This window comes from Heloderma suspectum, chromosome 8 (genome assembly GCF_057233095.1).
Source record: "Heloderma suspectum isolate Gila_16-S chromosome 8, 16-S_ref, whole genome shotgun sequence".
NCBI classification, from domain to species: domain Eukaryota; kingdom Metazoa; phylum Chordata; class Lepidosauria; order Squamata; family Helodermatidae; genus Heloderma; species Heloderma suspectum.
In genome coordinates, this window is record NC_139465.1 from 38,343,806 (window position 1) to 38,360,604 (window position 16,799).

Genomic DNA, 16,799 nt, shown 5'->3' on the forward strand with positions numbered 1-16,799 from the left:
TATCTTTCCACACTTTTATCAGCTTTTCTGTCATGTTTGATCTTCATTCTTATGCTTTTGAGATGATGCTATATTTAAATTCTTGTCTCCGATCATTCCCTCTGTGTTTCTGGTGGCTATTCTTCCTCATATTCTCTCAGTAGAGATCTCTAAGGGTTCCATCATTAGTGTCTATTTTAGGGGTAAACTAGATGTGATACAAGAGATCTGTGAACATATTTGCTTCATTTTTCTTAAAAATGTAAAAGCTACATTGTGTGTGTTTGGGGGTGGTGGGGTTGGATCAGGGTTGGGCACAGGAAAAAGGGGGGGTTAACCTTTACCTCCCAGTTTTGCAATGGACTGAAAATACTTTCAGTCAAAGTTAGACCCAGTTCACAGTGGCAAATCCTGGGCTAATTAATCCCTGGTTTGCTTTGACATGCACTGCACACGAGCCACTTCTGTCTACTGTGAACAACCTCGGATCGGTTCAGTCGGAGGTTGTGAGTATCAAACCATGGCTTAACCATGGGTTTTTTAGCCCTTAAACAACTCATCTGTCTGGGTTTGCATGTCATGCAGACAACCTCTGGTTGCACCGATAGGAGGTTGTTTACAGAAATTGGAAACGGCTAACCCATAATTTGCTGCCATTATGTGCAAACTGGGTCTAACTTTGAGTGAGTATTTTTAAGAATTGACCGATTCTATTCACTTTGCTGTATGCGTGATCATTTTTGCAATTACCTCCAGTGCACTAGCTCTGTGCTTGTGGTGTCCTATCTGAATTGTGTGGGTTATTCAGTTGAGGAGATAGGTTGACAGATGAGTTAACCTGCTTTGTTGTAGGGAACTGCACAGAGGTGTTCTTTTGATCCCTTCTAACCCTGTGATTTTCTATCAGTTCTGTTGGGAAACTAGAAAGGCTGTATGCACCTACTTGCAATTTCTGCTGCTGTACTCTGACTTTGAAAAGTGAATAACTAATTGCACTTGCCGTTGTAAGCAATAATAGGCTATGGGCACCTCTAGAACTGTCACCCTCGGTGATGCATCTTGGTGCCGCTGCATTTGGGTTACAAGCTTTTTTCCATCCAACCAAACTAAGCTGAGACAACTGTTAACTGTTGTGTCTCTGTAATAATTTTTTCCCACTGCTTCCATTATCCTTTTTTTTTAAAGGCACATCTGCATAAATAATGATACAGGAATTAATTGAATGACCACACAACAGATCAAGGAGCTTACTTAATGACTATCTTTGCTTGTGTATGTGTATACCAGGGGTGGGCAACACATGGGCTATGTGGTGCATGCAGCCACACTGCTGATAAAGAAAAAATGTGGCGGCGTGGGGGGACTAGCAGTTTGTTGCTGAATTTCAGTGACAAAGTGCTGCAGAGGCTTAGATCAGACAAATTTAGCTTGTTTGCTGTAGTGGTTTGCCACTGAACTTCAGCAGCAAACAGCTGCTCTCCCCCTACCCCTTTTCTGGTAGAGGCAGGAGTGTGCCCTGCAGCAGGTCCAAGGAAGGGGAAATTGACCCATGGACCACTTGAAGTTTCCAGCCCTGCTGTACACAGACCATCTTGCTGTTTGACCCTGTAGGCTGAGACACTTAAGTGAGCTAAGCTTGCCATTTCAAGTTATAAGCTTTTAAAGACAGAGGGGCTGCTGTAGGAAGGAGGGGGCAAGGAAGTGCAGTTGATCAGCATAAATCTGGATCCAGCCCACTATATATGGTAGCAGAAAGCCTGCTGCAGCACAGCCCAGCAAAAGCAGCTGGGGTGTCTACCTCGCAAGTAAAATTAGTTGTCTGGGTGCTGTTTATATCAGAACACGTGCCCCTCATATCTCTGCAAATAAAAAAAACAAAGCCAGCACAGGAACAAAAAAGGGCAATGAGAGACAAAGGACACATTTTTAAAAAACATAATGCTGTGAAAGGAAGTTCTTATATATTTTGACCACTGTACTGTTAATTCAAAACAATGAGTTATGAGTAAAGCTAATTAGTTCATGCCTTTTCAGTTTATAAGAAGACAATTCATCCTTGCAAGTTAAAGGGTTTTGCTAGTTCCATTCTCTGTAAGGACCTGCATAAGAGAGTGACTTTAGATCTGGCTTTTAGAAGTCTAATCAACTTGTTTAAAATGGTCAGAACAAAATATTGCTTCCCAAAATTTCAGTTTTACCAACAACCCGGCCCAAAGGTTGACCTTGAAATGAAAATCTGTGTTCTTAGTTGCAAGCACATGTGTATCATAGTTCTAGATGTGTTTTTCAGAAAAGGTTTGAAAATATTAAAAAGCATAATCATTTCCATAAATTCAGTTCTTATATGTAGTCATGATAGAGCTATAAGTGAAGTTATTCACCTGTAACAGTTAGAGGTTTCTCAGAGGAACGCTATTGTAGCTTATCCTGTGGTGACCTTCTCTTATTAGCCTTCCAGCTTTAGTTTAACTTACGCATTCACTGACCTTTGCTATGGAAACGATAAAGAAACACACAAACAGCTTGGCAGAGTGTCCTCCACAAAGCAGTGGGTTGTGTGTCACAGTATACAGTTACTAACAGAGGGTTTTTAGAGGTCAGTAGTGACAGTGTGCTGTAACGTTTTCATTATTTACAGCATTGTGTATGATGAATGGTGAAGAATCCATGATTAAGTCTACAAAATAAAACATTCTGCTACATATGAGCATGTTTATATTTGACTGGAACAGATGCTGGTAGCAAATATAAATATATTTAAAATATACTCGGTTCCCTTTTGCAGTGTTATGCTTCTAACTCCACTCCACCCAACCACCAGTTTAATTTACTATCTTTGTGTAAAGGACATGTGGTTGCATATTCACCAGGCTGGTATTCATGTCAGTTATTTAACACAACTTAATAGTCATGAGGTGATTTATAAGTGTTTAACCTGTATAAGTAATACTCTCATAATACTAGAACCCGGGGTCATCCTATGAGGCTGATTGGTGGGAGATTCAGGACGGATAAAAGGAAGTACTTCTTCACACAACACATAGTTAAACTATGGAATTTGCTACCACAAGATGTAGTGATAGCCACCAATTTGGATGGGTTTAGAAGGGGGTTAGACAGATTCCTGGAGGAGAAAGCTGTCAATGGCTACTAGTCCTGATGGCTCTATGCTACCTCCAGTATTAGAGGCAGTAAGCCTATGTGCACCACTTGCTGGGGAACATGGGGTGTGAGTGCTGCTGCACTCATGTCCTGCTTGTGGGGTTCCCGTCAACAGCTGGTTGGCCACTGTGTGAACAAAATGCTCGACTAGATGGAGCCCTTGGTCTGACCCTTGGCTCTTCTTCAGTATTTTGGATTTTAAAGAACAATTAACAATGCAGTGGCTCCATGTCATTTTAAGAAGAAGTACATATTTTCTGCCTGGAAAAAGTGTGCAACACTCCCCTGAACTCTTATCCTTGGCTATATGTTTAGCCTGGGAAAATTGTAGGGGGCAGAACTGTCATGGGAACCTGCCTTAAACTGGGTCATACTATTTTGTTAACCTGGCCCAGTATTGTCTGTTTCGACAGCAGTTGGCCTGTAGCATCTGGGGCGGAGAAGGGTCTTTCCCATTACCTGATTCTTTTAACTGAATACCTGGGATCTTTTGAATGAAAAGCATGTGTTCTGCCACTGAGCTATGGCCAGATTTCTCTCAGACATACTCCAACAAACTTTACTGTCATAACTCAGACAATATTGGTAATATCGTTATTCCTTTTTAAAACTTAGCTGCGTCTCCAATGAAAATCTCTTCCCAATAAGAGGTACAATAAAATAATCAGTACAAAATACCATTGGATGCCCTCTCTTGCATCATTCCCTTTAAGCCTTTGGTTTCCTCAGCGCTAAGATTTTCCCTTGTACTTTCTCAAATCAATTTCTTCAAGGTTTCCAGTGGGGGGAGCTCCTCTTTAGTTTCCCCTGAGGGTCCTCAGGGTTTTGTTCTTGGTCCTCTGCTATTCTCTCTCTACACACGCTTAAAGGAACAAGGAGGTGGTGTTACTCCTACACCTCTATGTTGCCTCCAGGGAGTTTCTGGGGCTCTGCCACAGCCCCTACAAGGACTCATGCATTTGTGGGGCTCTCGCTGGTGTTAGGGGCCAGCAGTACACATAGGAGCTGAGACAGGGGCTCTTTGCTTTGGAGGGGCCTGAGGCAAAATGACCCAGTTGCCCTTCCCCGGCAACCCTGTCTCTCAAGTGAGGTTATTCACCAGGATTACTAAGGTGGTCCCTTTTTAGGCTGCAAGTCTAACCCACACTGCAAAAATTTCAATTTACAGGACTAAATGGGTAAGTTCTCTGCCCAAAAGGAAAAGGCTACAAATATTTCAAGCACTGACTGATGCCCACCCAGGGCCAGCTACTTACTGCATCTGATCTGAGCATAGGAAGGGGAACCCAACCAGCTAGCATGAAAAGCACTGGGGATGTATTCATTTTGCATTGGAATAATCAGAAAGAGAGAAGGGAGTCTATTTTTTCATTGTACTAGAAGCCAATTCTGTATCATAAATACCCTGTAAAAATATCTTAGCTGATTCCTGTGTGTGTTAATTTTTTTATTTACAACATATTTATCCCATTTTTCAGACAGTTATTGTCTCCCAAAGCAGCTCACATCAGTTAAAAAAGAGAGAGAGATGGGCCCTGCCATCAGGCTTATAAACTAATATGACAAGACATACAAGGAAAAGATAGTGGAGGAAAAATGTGGTGAACATAAGTGGGCATTTAAATCCATTTCAAGCTAGGCTGATCTTCCCTTGTAGGTGTTCTTTGTTGTTGTTAATTACATTTATATCCCGCCTTTTTCCCTCCGTAAGGAACCCAGGGCGGCTTACATAACCCTCCTCCATTTTATCCTCACAACAACAACGCTGTGAGGTGGGTTGGGCTCAGAGTCTGTGACTCGCCCAAAGTCACCCAGTGAGCTTCCGCGGCTGAGTGGGGACTAGAACCCAGATCTCCTGACTCCCAGTCCAACCCTCTAGCGACTGCTCTACACTGGCTCTCACTGGTTCTTGTTTGAATGAGGCTCTTGTTCTTTAGGCCAATGGATGGAGCCAGAACATTCTCTCCCCTCCTGCAGACCCAGGGCAACCAAGAGCAATGATCTTTACTGTGTTTCAGACAGGAGCCATGCCTCTTCTTTCACCCCCTCTGGTCACAAGGCGATACTGTGCAAAGCCTCATCAGTCACTCACCAAGACACTAGGCAGGCAAATTCCAACAAACTCACTTGGTCCTTAGATTGGGATGGATCTTTTTCTCATTACTGAGAGACTGCTCTGCACTGCTCAGTGCCACAAAATTTCCCAGTGGTTATCTACATTGTGTTCTCGTCCACACATTCAGTTTCTCCTCCACCTTTATCCAGCTTCCTCTCCATCTTGCCTACATAGTAGGGATATTTGGTATTCAAGTGCAGATCCCTTAAGTCAGGGAAGTTTGGCAGCACAATTTTGGTCTAAGGGGTGGTGGCACTGCTCATGATGATGCAGGGCTTCTTGTCACAATGACCTGGTTCTCATGTAATGACAAACCATAATTTGTTGAATTGTGGGCTGTTATTATGTGCGAACCTGGATCTATGTGTTAACTGTGGGTTATTACCCATGAACAGCCCACAAAGAGAACCTAGGGTTCTCCTCTTCCAGCTAACTTCTTTCAGGATGTGATTCCAGGAAAAATCGCAGAGCCACCAGCTGCTACACAGTCACCACTAGCAGTACGACTTACCCAACATCATTGTCCCGTAACATGGAGACACTGGTTAACGACCCCTCTTCAGCGCAGGATGACTATTGCTCAGACTTTTCCTCCACCTCATCTGTCTGGTCTTCAACCTCCTCCCCAGATGCCACTATAGGGGATCAAAACCCTCTCTCCCCAGCAGTTGACATAAGGCCATACGTGGAACAAATCCTCAGAATGGCAAAATCTTTTGGACTAGAGATTAAGGTCTTTCCGGTCCCAGTCACAGACCCAGTCTTTAAAAGGGTTCAACCAGAGCCCTTTAGCTCCACCAGTTACTATCCCAATGCTTCCAACACTTCTGCACATAATAAAGCAATCCTAGTTGACACCACCTACTCTCCTGCCCACATCTAGAAAGATAGAATACCTATATAGGGTTTAGGAAGAGGATTGTTCCTTCTTCAAACACCCTAAATCAAACTCCATAATCATGGAAGCATCCCAGTCAAAGATGAACCAAAAATTCACTCTGCCCCCAAAGATTCCAAGGGAAGAAAGTTAGACTCTGTGGGATGCAGATTTTATTCCATCGCAGCCCTGGCACTCTGCGTGGCAAGCCATGAGGCATGCATGGAAGCCTAACAACAATTCCTATGAGGAAAAAGCAGCAACCATCTTAACCATCTCCTGGAAAACTAGTGGTGATATTCAAAACTGAAGCTCACAGGCCAGTGAATTACACAGCCTGCCACATGGCTGACTGGGGCTCCAAGGCTGCTATCTCTCTGAGATGTCATGCTTGACTCTGTACTGCAGAGCTCCACCAAGAAGCTAGATCAAGAGCAGAGGACCTCACGTTCGATGGTGAAGGCCTTTCCAGCTCATTCGTGGATGATATTCTTGACCATGTCTACAAAATGAAGATACCTGCCTGAAAAATGAGAATGGATCCCAATCCTCATTGACCTCTGCCAACTGACCATATCTGTACTGACAATGCCATTGGCCACCTTGGCGCCAACCCGACTTGGGTCTGAATCAAGCTTCTAAACCAGGCTCGTATTCCTTCCATTCCAGGAGACCTTTTCAGAGCAAACTGCAAACCTACACAAGGTAAAAACGCTCTCCAATCGAAACATTGTCTTTGACTTCTACAGAGAAGCCTGACCATTGACTCTTTCACCAGAACAGACTCGAACCTTGTCTTCCTGCTTGGAGGTCCATCACCACTGTCAAATGGGTACTCTGTCATTGCCTGAGGCTGTTCCATCAAATTCAAAGACACCCCTCCTATGGGGCTGTTCCACTCTACTTGTCCCACTTGGGCCTTAAGAGAAGAAATTGCTACCTTTTTGAGCAAGGGTGTGATAGTAAAGCTCCCCACTGCACAAAAGACCACTGGCTTGTTCTCCAGGTGTTTTACAGTCCCCAAAAAGGACAGGGGTCGGCAGCCTATACTCAACCTTTGGGACATCTATCACTACATTTGCCCGAAGAAATTGAGGATGACAATACTCTTCCCATCCTGTGTCAGGGAGACTAGCTCGCTACAATACATCTTCACAATGCCTACTTCCACATTTCTGAATATTCTGCTTCTCGCCCTTTTCTCAGATTTGCCCTGGGCAACAAGCTTTTCCAGTTCAAGGTTCTCCCTTTCAGCCTAGCCACAGCACCAAGAGTCTTTACAATGTGTATAGAAGAAGTGGTGGCACACCTGAGACTTCAAGGGATCGTCGTGTTTCCATACATAGATGACTGGCTCTTCATAGCTCCCTCATACCACTGCCTCAGCGCCAACATCAACATAGCCCTGATGCTTCTGGAATCTCTTGGACTGCAGGTCAACAAAGGAAAATGCTGTCTCATCTCAAGTGTCCCTATGAACTCAACAGTTCATAGGGACACTTCTCGCAGACTGGTCCAGTTCTGACTCACCTTCACTGCTTGCCAATTTGTTTCTGGGCCAAATTGAAAGTATCACACCCTGCAACCTTATTGGGGGTTGCATATTCAATACAGTGCCTGGCACACCGTACAGCGCATCATGGAATAAATAACCCATGGTGAGTCTGGCATATCGTGTGAACCAAGCCGTTGAGTTAAAGGAGGCGTATTTGTAGAAATTAATAACAAATATGAACACTTCTCAAATGTGAATGTTTACATTCTTTCTAATAAACATATTCATTTCCTTTTCACCTGATGAAAATAAACTGCTCTATTCTGCTCAGTAACTATCAAACCCTGCTTCAACCTATCAGTCATGGGCATTTTGTTTTTGTTTGCTACTTTTGTTTTTGTGAGGGTGAGGCTGGGCCAAGACAGACAAAACAGAAAGGAGCAATACTAGAAAGAAGAGGAGATAAAATTGTCCAATGTGCATCTTTCTGTATTCCCTTACTTAGACTGCAATCCTATAACCACTTGCCTTGGAATAAGCCCCATTGAACTCAGTGGAACGTCTTTCTGAGGTGATACGTATAGGATTGTGCTGTTAACTTCCAACTGTCATGGGTGCTGGTCATAAGGAAGAACCTATATGGGAGTATTTTAAAGACATTTCTTCTATAGGTAAAAAAGATAGCATGCAAAATATATACAGTGAAATAAACAGATGCAGAGCCTGCTTGTAGAATGAAAATGTAAATAATTGACTATTTACTAGTAAATCGTTTAGTGGTCAGAAAAAATTCATTAGGAAACACGATTTAAATAAGTGATTTGAATCAGTTTTCCCTTGCTGATTTAAATCAGTGGTTCAGATTGCCTTGATTTAAATCTATCCACCCAGCATACGGAGATCAAGATGTGTTGAATCATCCTCCTTTTGTTTTTCTAGGACAACTCTTAACTCCTTTCAGCTAGTCTTAACTGTTTAAAAATAAAATATTGGAGAATAAATAGTATCTGCTACAGGGTGTTTCATAAGCAGTTTGCATTATATGGTAGTTAAATTAAGAGTAGTACAGTTGATACCACACATTGCCACTTCTTTAAAATACCCTAGTTTATAATATGTCCTCAGCTCTGTTGGGGTTTGGTTTGCAGAAAATATTGTGGTAGTGAAAATCTAGTTCTTATCACTGCCTTATTGGGGGCCAATTCACGTGGATGACCTTCCTGCCATGTAGGACATGGCAGGAAGGTCACCCTTCCTGCCATGAACACCCCCCCTTAAATTGCTCTCTATGTGCACTTAACCCTCATTTTGGCATCTGGATTTGTCCTTCTGAAGTTTCAGCAGAAGAGCCAAGTATAGCAGCCTAGTTAACTGGTGTGTCATATCTTATTCCTGGGATACAGTGACTACATCCCCTGAAAGTGGAAACTGATTGTGAAAATAGGTTATCTTTTCAAATCACATGTACTTAATAAAACTTCTCTGAGCCAGGAAACCCCTTATTCAAATCTAGACGCAGCCATGAAGTCACTAGGTGGCTTTAGGTAAGCTGCTATACCCTTCAGCCTCTGCTCCATATCTGCAATAGGGGGATGTCAAAATACTGAACTACATTACAGAGTAGGTATAAAGGTTACTATGAATGTATGGGAAGTGCTTTGAACACTCTACAGTGGTTTATTCTATTCATATCCCACCTCTCCTCCACTGAGGTCAAGGAGCCATTCTCCCCCCGACCCCCTTTTATCCTGACTATCCCCAAAACAATCCTGTGAGGTAGGTTGGTCTGAGAGACAGTGACTGGCTCAAAGACCCCCAGTGAGCTTTATGGCTGAGTGGGAATTTGAACCTGGGTGTCTCTGGTCCTAGCCCAACACTCTCACAGTACACTACTGGCTTTTTCCTGTATAATCTGAATTAGATACAGGGAAAACATGAAATAAATTAGGGATGGACAGATCATGTTCAACTCAGTCCGTGCAGATTTCTCATGTGACCAATATTAAGTCTGTTCTTAAGTTCATTTGAACCAACGTGTGTGGATTTTTTTCTTAAACAGATAATGCTTAAACTAAAGGTACTTAGAACAAGTTCGCGAGGTGGTCCTAGGGCTGCCTTTAAATTTATTTTAATGCTTCTGCTTAACAAGTTTTTCTAACAACTTGTAGCCACTAGGAAGAGCAGCAGCTACCATGCTGGTTGAAATGGGACCAGAAATGCCCCTGGGAGGGATTGCACGTAATGGCACACTGTCCCTCACAGGGACATTGTATTGGGGAAACGTTGGCTGGGTGCATGACACATTCATGGGTGCATGACAGCAGCCATCTTTTATTCTGTACAATGTCCCTGTGAGTGTGTCATCATGTACCGTCTCAGGGGCTTTTCTGACCTCATTTCAAACTGTGATACAGCTGCTATGCTTCTAGCAGTTTTATTTAAAAGATTTTTTTTTTTTTTAAGTCAACCCTTTGACCACCTCATAGGATTCAGCAGGGTTGTGGTTCTGGAGCAGACCATGTTCTGATCTGCAAATCAAACAGGTAGCTTCGGATCAGGTGAGTTCACCCTGGAATGCTGGCCCTCTAATTTTTCAAGCCTCCTTAGTTGTAACTCTATGTGCAATTAACTGGGTGTAGATATTTACTTCTAAGGAAAAATGAATAGAATTTGACTGTATGGTAACTAAGGGTAGATGTCACTTGTAAATTAGAGATGAAATTAATATTTGCACAGTTTGGTGAGTTTCCAGTTTTGCCATTCTAATTTTATATGAATAATTTTGAAGCAAAATTCAAATTTGCAGTTTAAATTTGGAATTTTTAATTTAAATTTTGAATGCTACAGACTTGTTTGCATCTCCTGATTGTTTTGATTTTAATAGTCTTGAAATATTTTATTTCTACTTACATTTAAATCTATAGATTGCTTTTCTGCCTGACAACAAAAGTCCTCAAAGCATCTTATAATAGAACACATGTGGCAAAATGCAGCCCGTTGGGTGCATGCAGCTCTTGGCCACCCTTTGTGAGACCTGATGAATCCCATCCACTTCTGCTAATAGCAGTGGGGAAATGGCAATCTTGAGTGGGATCACCGTGTGTGTGTGTGTGTGTGTGTGTGTGTGTGTGTTTGTGTGTGTGTGTGAGAGAGAGAGAGAGAGAGAGAATTAATGAATGAATGGGTGTGAGTGTGCATCTGTCCTAGCTCCACCCACCACCATCCCACCAACTCATGGCCCTTGAGGGGTTCTGCAAGTGTAAATGTGACCCCTGACCCTGAAAAGTTTCTGACCTCTGTAACAGAATACTAAAACATTAAAACTGTAAGTTAATATTATTAATAACTTACATCAAGAGGCTACAAAAGCAGAAATCAGTTTAATGAAAAATCCTTAAAAGACTTGGTGGAACAAAGAACTTGTAAGAAGCTTCTAAAACTGCAGTAGGGTGATCCTGATATGACACTTCCTCTCTAGGATGATCCAGTACAGGTGCCACCATCAAAAATACCCAATTCCAAGAGAAGATAATCTCCAGGGTGACTATGGTGGAACCTGAAGCAATATGTCTTAGTTTACCAGGAAGAATGTATATAGAGAAGGCGCCTGCTAAGATACCTGGGACACTGTTTAGGGATTTCGAGGTCAAAACCAACACCTTGGATTTATCAGGCTATTTTCAGACTAATCAGTGAAGTTCATAAACAGCTCCAGACAAGACTGTAAAGAGGTGGGATGGTATCCCATTCCACTTTGAGCACAGTGGGCATGAAACCCTGTCTTGCATTTGTTAGGAATGTCTTGGCATGAATGTTGAGGTTTCCCAGGACTGGAAGTCGATAGCGGTGGTCTAAGATCCTTAACACCATATCTTAGACCACCACTATCAACTCAGGGAATCCTTGTTCTATCTCAGTCACTCAAAGCCAGGTACCTGCTTAAAAGGATTATATCCTGGATCAGTCACCTAATAATGGAGATGGAATTTCACTTTCCCACCCACTGATCCTATATTGCCCCTTGTGTGTCCGTGTGTCTGTCCTTCCTATATTGCTCCATTATACCTAACTAGCAACAATTAGACCCAAACAGCCCGCTTCCTTGCCATGTATATATTATATACACACACAAACATATGAAATCTCATAAGCTGTCAACATTCAAATACTAATTAGCTTTGCACATTCGTATCCAAAATGCCATCAGATATGAAATACCATTTTTAGATGTCATATACACATTATCTATCAAATGTGATGAGATTTAAAAAACAGATAAAATTTTCATTGCTTTCAACAATGAGATGCTATCTAATATTAAACACGATTCCATGCCATCCATCAAATACTGTCAAATATATTGCAGTGGTTTGCAAGCTATCTTCTGGAGGGCTTTGGCTTCCTTGGGAACTTAAGGGTTCCTCAGTAAGAACAGCTGGAGGACAGCTTGCCCAACACTCCTGAACTGTCTTTGTAGTGTGAAGCCACAGCTTCTTCAAGCCTCTCCATATGTAAATATTTATGCCCCTGTGTATCTTATCCCACCTTGGCTCCAATCTTAGCCAAAAAATGTGATACATTTCTTTGCAAGTTAGCTCATCGTTCATGGTACATGAGGCAGAAAAAGAGGGAGCATCTTTGTCAATGTGGCACAATAAAGTCAGGCATCTACATGGGGTTCTTGAGGTAAGGAAGGGTATTGCTGTCCTCCATTTCCTATCCACAGCATACAGGGAGGGGAAAGGTGGTATGCTACAGTACTACATGTCATATAAACATGAATGGTAGGCAGAAAAAGATGGTTGGCCACCACCATTATGCACAGGCAGAAAAGGGGAGCAGTTTGCCTTTTTTTCTGCTCTTTTGCAGTATTTACTGTATTTTTTTATGTTTCCTTGGAAAGAATTCACCGGCACAGCTGAAAGCATCTTTTTTAGTCCCATTAGTATTGTGCTAAGTTTGGTCTTTTCTGTGCCTTTGGAAGTTCTATAAATAAGTACATACTATCACCACTTAAGCAATTTTAGAATTCTATTTTCGAAGCAAACAATTTCTTCACGTTTAATCCTCTGTTTTATTTGGAATAAAAAGAATCCTAAGCATTCTATAGTCCAGGGCTAGATAACCTGTAGTCCAAAACACCTGGAGGGCACAAGGTTGCCTACCTCTGCCATAGTCTGTGAGGCAAAACTTTTTCAAAGTTGTATGTCAGCTAGACATCTGAAGCACAGTGATTAAAAAAACCCAAAACACATTTCCATGTTACCATTGAAAAGATGGAATCATAGAATCATAGAATAGTAGGGTTGGAAGGGACCTACAAGATCATCGAGTCCAACCCCCTGCCCGATGCAGGAATCCAAGTCAGAGCATCCCCGACGGATAGCTGTCCAGCCTCATGTTGAACGCCTCCAGTGTGGGAGAGCCCACCACCTCCCTAGGTAATTGGTTCCATTGTCGTATTGCTCTAACAGTCAGGAAGTTTTTCCTGATGTTCAACCGGAATCTGGCTTCCTGTAATTTGAGCTCATTATCCCGTGTCCTGCATTCTGGGATGATCGAGAAGAGATCCTGGCCTTCCTGTCTGTGACAACCTTTCAGGCACTTGAAGAGCGCTATCCTATCTCCCCTCAGTCTTCTCTTCTCAAGGCTAAACGTGCCAAGTTCTTTCAGTCTCTCTTAGGGCTTTGTTTCCAGTCCTCTGATCATCTTCGTTGCCCTCCTGTGAACCCTCTCCAGCTTGTCTGCATCCTTCTTAAAGTGCAGTGCACAGAACTGGACACAGTACTCCAGATGAGGCCTAACCAGTGCTGAGTAGAAACTTTATTTAAATTATACGCTTAAAGGCTCTACAGCTCTTCTGTCTCTCAGTAATGCTAATATTTATATTCCTGATTGCTTTTCCTTTTCTAGTAGTTCAGTTCTTAGATGGAAATAATGCAAATCACTTTGCAAAATTATGCTTTGTACTTAAGAAACTGAAATGGGAAACAAAATAGAGAATGTTCTTAATATGGCAGGTTGAACAGTGAAGCTGATTTCAACAGCTATGTTGCATAAGGTGGAATCCATAGGTGGTACAGAGCCAGTATAGTTCCTTGCACTTGGAAGGGCCTATTCACATAGGCATTAATGTTAGTTTGCTCTGATTAACGTTCAAGTTGTATGCCTAATGGGGGAGGATGTGCAGTCCCATGGCTTGCTCTTTACTTTATTGCATGTACACACTACAGCAGCCTTCCCCAATCTAGTGCCCTCCAGCTTTGTTGGACTACAATTCCCAGCATGCCTGAGCCAGCCATGGCCAATGGTTAGGAATCTTGGGAGTTTTAATCCAACACAGCTGGACAGCACTGGGTTGGAGAAAACTGCTCTCCAGGATGTGAACCAACCCAAGAAGGTTGTTGTGGTTAACATTCTAGAGCAGAGGTCCCCAACCTTTTTGGGCCACTGGGTTCATTGAGTGGAGTGTTGAGTCTTGAGTGTTGTGGGTGCTCTCACAAAATGGCTGCCATGGTGTGGTGCCCATTCACAAAACAGCTGCTATGGAGGGAGTGGATGACCACTAGTTTCCAAGAAGGCAAACTGGTGAGGCTAAAGAAATGTAACTTGCCCAAGAACCTAAGTCTGAGGTTCTGAGGTCTGAGCTCCAACACACAAAAGCCAGTCTTTTGAACCAATCTGGAAGGCAGTATAGACAAAAAAAGAATAAAAAACATGTAAAAGAAGTAAAATAAAAAATCAGCAGAGGCAGGGAGCCCAATGAACACCAAGATAAGTGTCTGTGAGGACACTGGTGCCCATGGGCACTACATTGGAGACCCCAGTTCTAGAGGAACTTTAGATAGTGCCTGGGGGAGCCCACCCTAGTGGCCAAAATCTCAGCTAGTATACTGTGGAGCATTCCTCTAAAATGTGGCAACCATTTCATATATATAAGCTAAAATACAGAAGCCATGTACATTAATGTTAACAAATATACATTTTCATTTTCAGGATCTCAGTGTAATATTTAATCAAGTGTTTGTGCTATGTTATTAATTTGTGATAATTGTTGATATCATTCCTTTTAAATGACAAGTATATTAAACACTATATACAGCAAAGCATAGAGCCCTAATATCAAACTATATTGGCGTTATAATATGAAAGGAATAGAGGACAGTACCTAAAAGTATGATTCTGCTAGTGCAAGTAATGTTGTGCTTGTGGAAACTAGGTTTGCAATTGTGTGCAAGGGGAGAATCCAACAAAAATTCTGCTTGCGCAACTGCTCCACTAGCACATCTCAATATCACTTGTGCAAACTCAACTAGTGCAATGTGTTCCGCTAGCGGAAGCTACGCCAGCACAGTGCACAATACCTTGCACAAGCTCTGCCAGTGCAGCCAGTCATTTTGGCAGAGTTATGCACATGCTATTTGATTTCGCAGAACGATGCTGTTGCCCAGAGAGCAGCAATAATTAGTAACGTGTCACAGGGTAGTTTTGATCTAATTTGCAATTTGGAATTGTTCTCATGGAGTCTTGTGAAATCTTTTTACAGGAACGAGTCATCTATGCATCTGTATTTGAATTCATATTTACAGTTTTAAGTAGCTGCAGGTTCAATTAATTTTACATTGTGATGAATATAAAACCTTAGCTGCCTGCAGAATATGCCTCTGTGTATTTAGGTTCATGAGAGTGAACACATTTCTGTGACTTACCTTCAAAATCCCATTTTTGTAGAAGGAATTGTTTTTGCACAAATAATAGATAATGCAAGTTAACACATGATTGTATCTTTCTCTTTCCCCATCAGCTCCTGGGTTATAGTGAAAAACCAGTAAACCTACAGATGTTCATTGGGACAGCAGATGATCGTTACTTACGGCCACATGCCTTTTACCAGGTGCATCGAATCACGGGGAAAACAGTTGCTACCGCTAGTCAAGAAATAATTATTGCTAGCACAAAGGTCTTGGAAATTCCACTTCTTCCTGAAAACAATATGTCAGCCAGGTATGTCAGATGATTTTTCTAAGTAAGTCTATATATTGTATGCCAGGTTTCTCAGCTATGTGTGGGGAGAGACCTTTTAGAAAAGTTACTCTGTGATATCTTCTAATATCAGTTTCTCTCCAATCACTTCATTTTAAAGAAAGCTCACTCCAGCCTGATGCAAAACTTAATTTGGGCTGTTTTTCTTAAGGCTGAAATAGAACCTTGAAAAATTGTACTTAAAAAAAAAAATTGAATGTGACTGGTTTGTCACAGTAGTTCAGGTCCTTTAGGATGCAGTAGCTGCTGGTGACTTTATGTGAACAATACAGTGAGGAGAGCAATTCTTATGACCGCTAGACATTGTCTAGATAGCCATAAGATTTTTCCATTTCTGGGAACTGAGCTCTCCTTCCCTTCTTCCCCTCCCTTGTAGGCAGCACGGTTCTTCGCCATCTCCACGCTCGTAGCCGCAGTGCAGAGCAGGTGAAAAGGGTATTCCCAGGGGACGGGAGGAGACTGCGGAAGTGTCATTACGACGCTTCCTATGCACTGTGCAGCCTGTTCCCCCACCCCTGCTCCGAGGTCCCCAGCTAGACAGCCAAAACTGGCTGTCTAGCCACATCGGCTGCCTCTGAGTTCGGAGGTGGCTGACTATCCCGATAAGATTGTGCCCTGAGACTGTTGGTGTACTACAAACATCTAGGAATTGTTAAATATATTTTCATTTTATTTAACAGATTTCTGAAGCAACTTTTTCATTAGCCTGAAACCTTATTTGGAATAGCTGCGCTCTCTTCTCTCCCCTGCCCCCCTTTGACATTTGTGTGTGGCCTACTGACTCATGTTGATGCCAGAAAATGCTAAATCTACTTCAAACAAAACAAAAGTCTCTGGCCCATGTGATAGTTATGATCAGATGCAATACTAAGATCAAATACAAAAAAGGCAAGTTAAAATGGGTTGGTTCAGATGTAATGCTCTTGGTTCTCTAAACATATTTGGTGAGATCAGGAAAATGCCATTGGTTCATGCACTCCTCTTATCTTCCCATCCATTGCTCTTGTACACTCATATTCCCTTCTTTCTCTTCTTTGTTTGCACAAACCATAGTTTGCCCAGTTTGTGTGCTACAGTAAACTATGATTTGCTTAAATTAAGGAAAAGCAGGGGGCGGGGAGATATGG

The 16,799-nt window shown here is 42.2% G+C and overlaps 1 protein-coding gene across 2 annotated transcripts in view; it reads left to right on the forward strand.

Annotated features, from left to right (window-relative positions):
• Nucleotides 1-16,799, forward strand: part of NFATC3 (nuclear factor of activated T cells 3) — a 76,896-nt gene that overhangs the window by 32,113 nt on the left and 27,984 nt on the right. For both annotated transcript variants that reach the window (XM_084812010.1, XM_084812009.1), the window contains exon 4: nt 15,434-15,633. In XM_084812010.1, the coding sequence (XP_084668136.1) occupies nt 15,434-15,633 (200 nt within the window). The remainder of the gene's footprint in view (nt 1-15,433; nt 15,634-16,799) is intronic.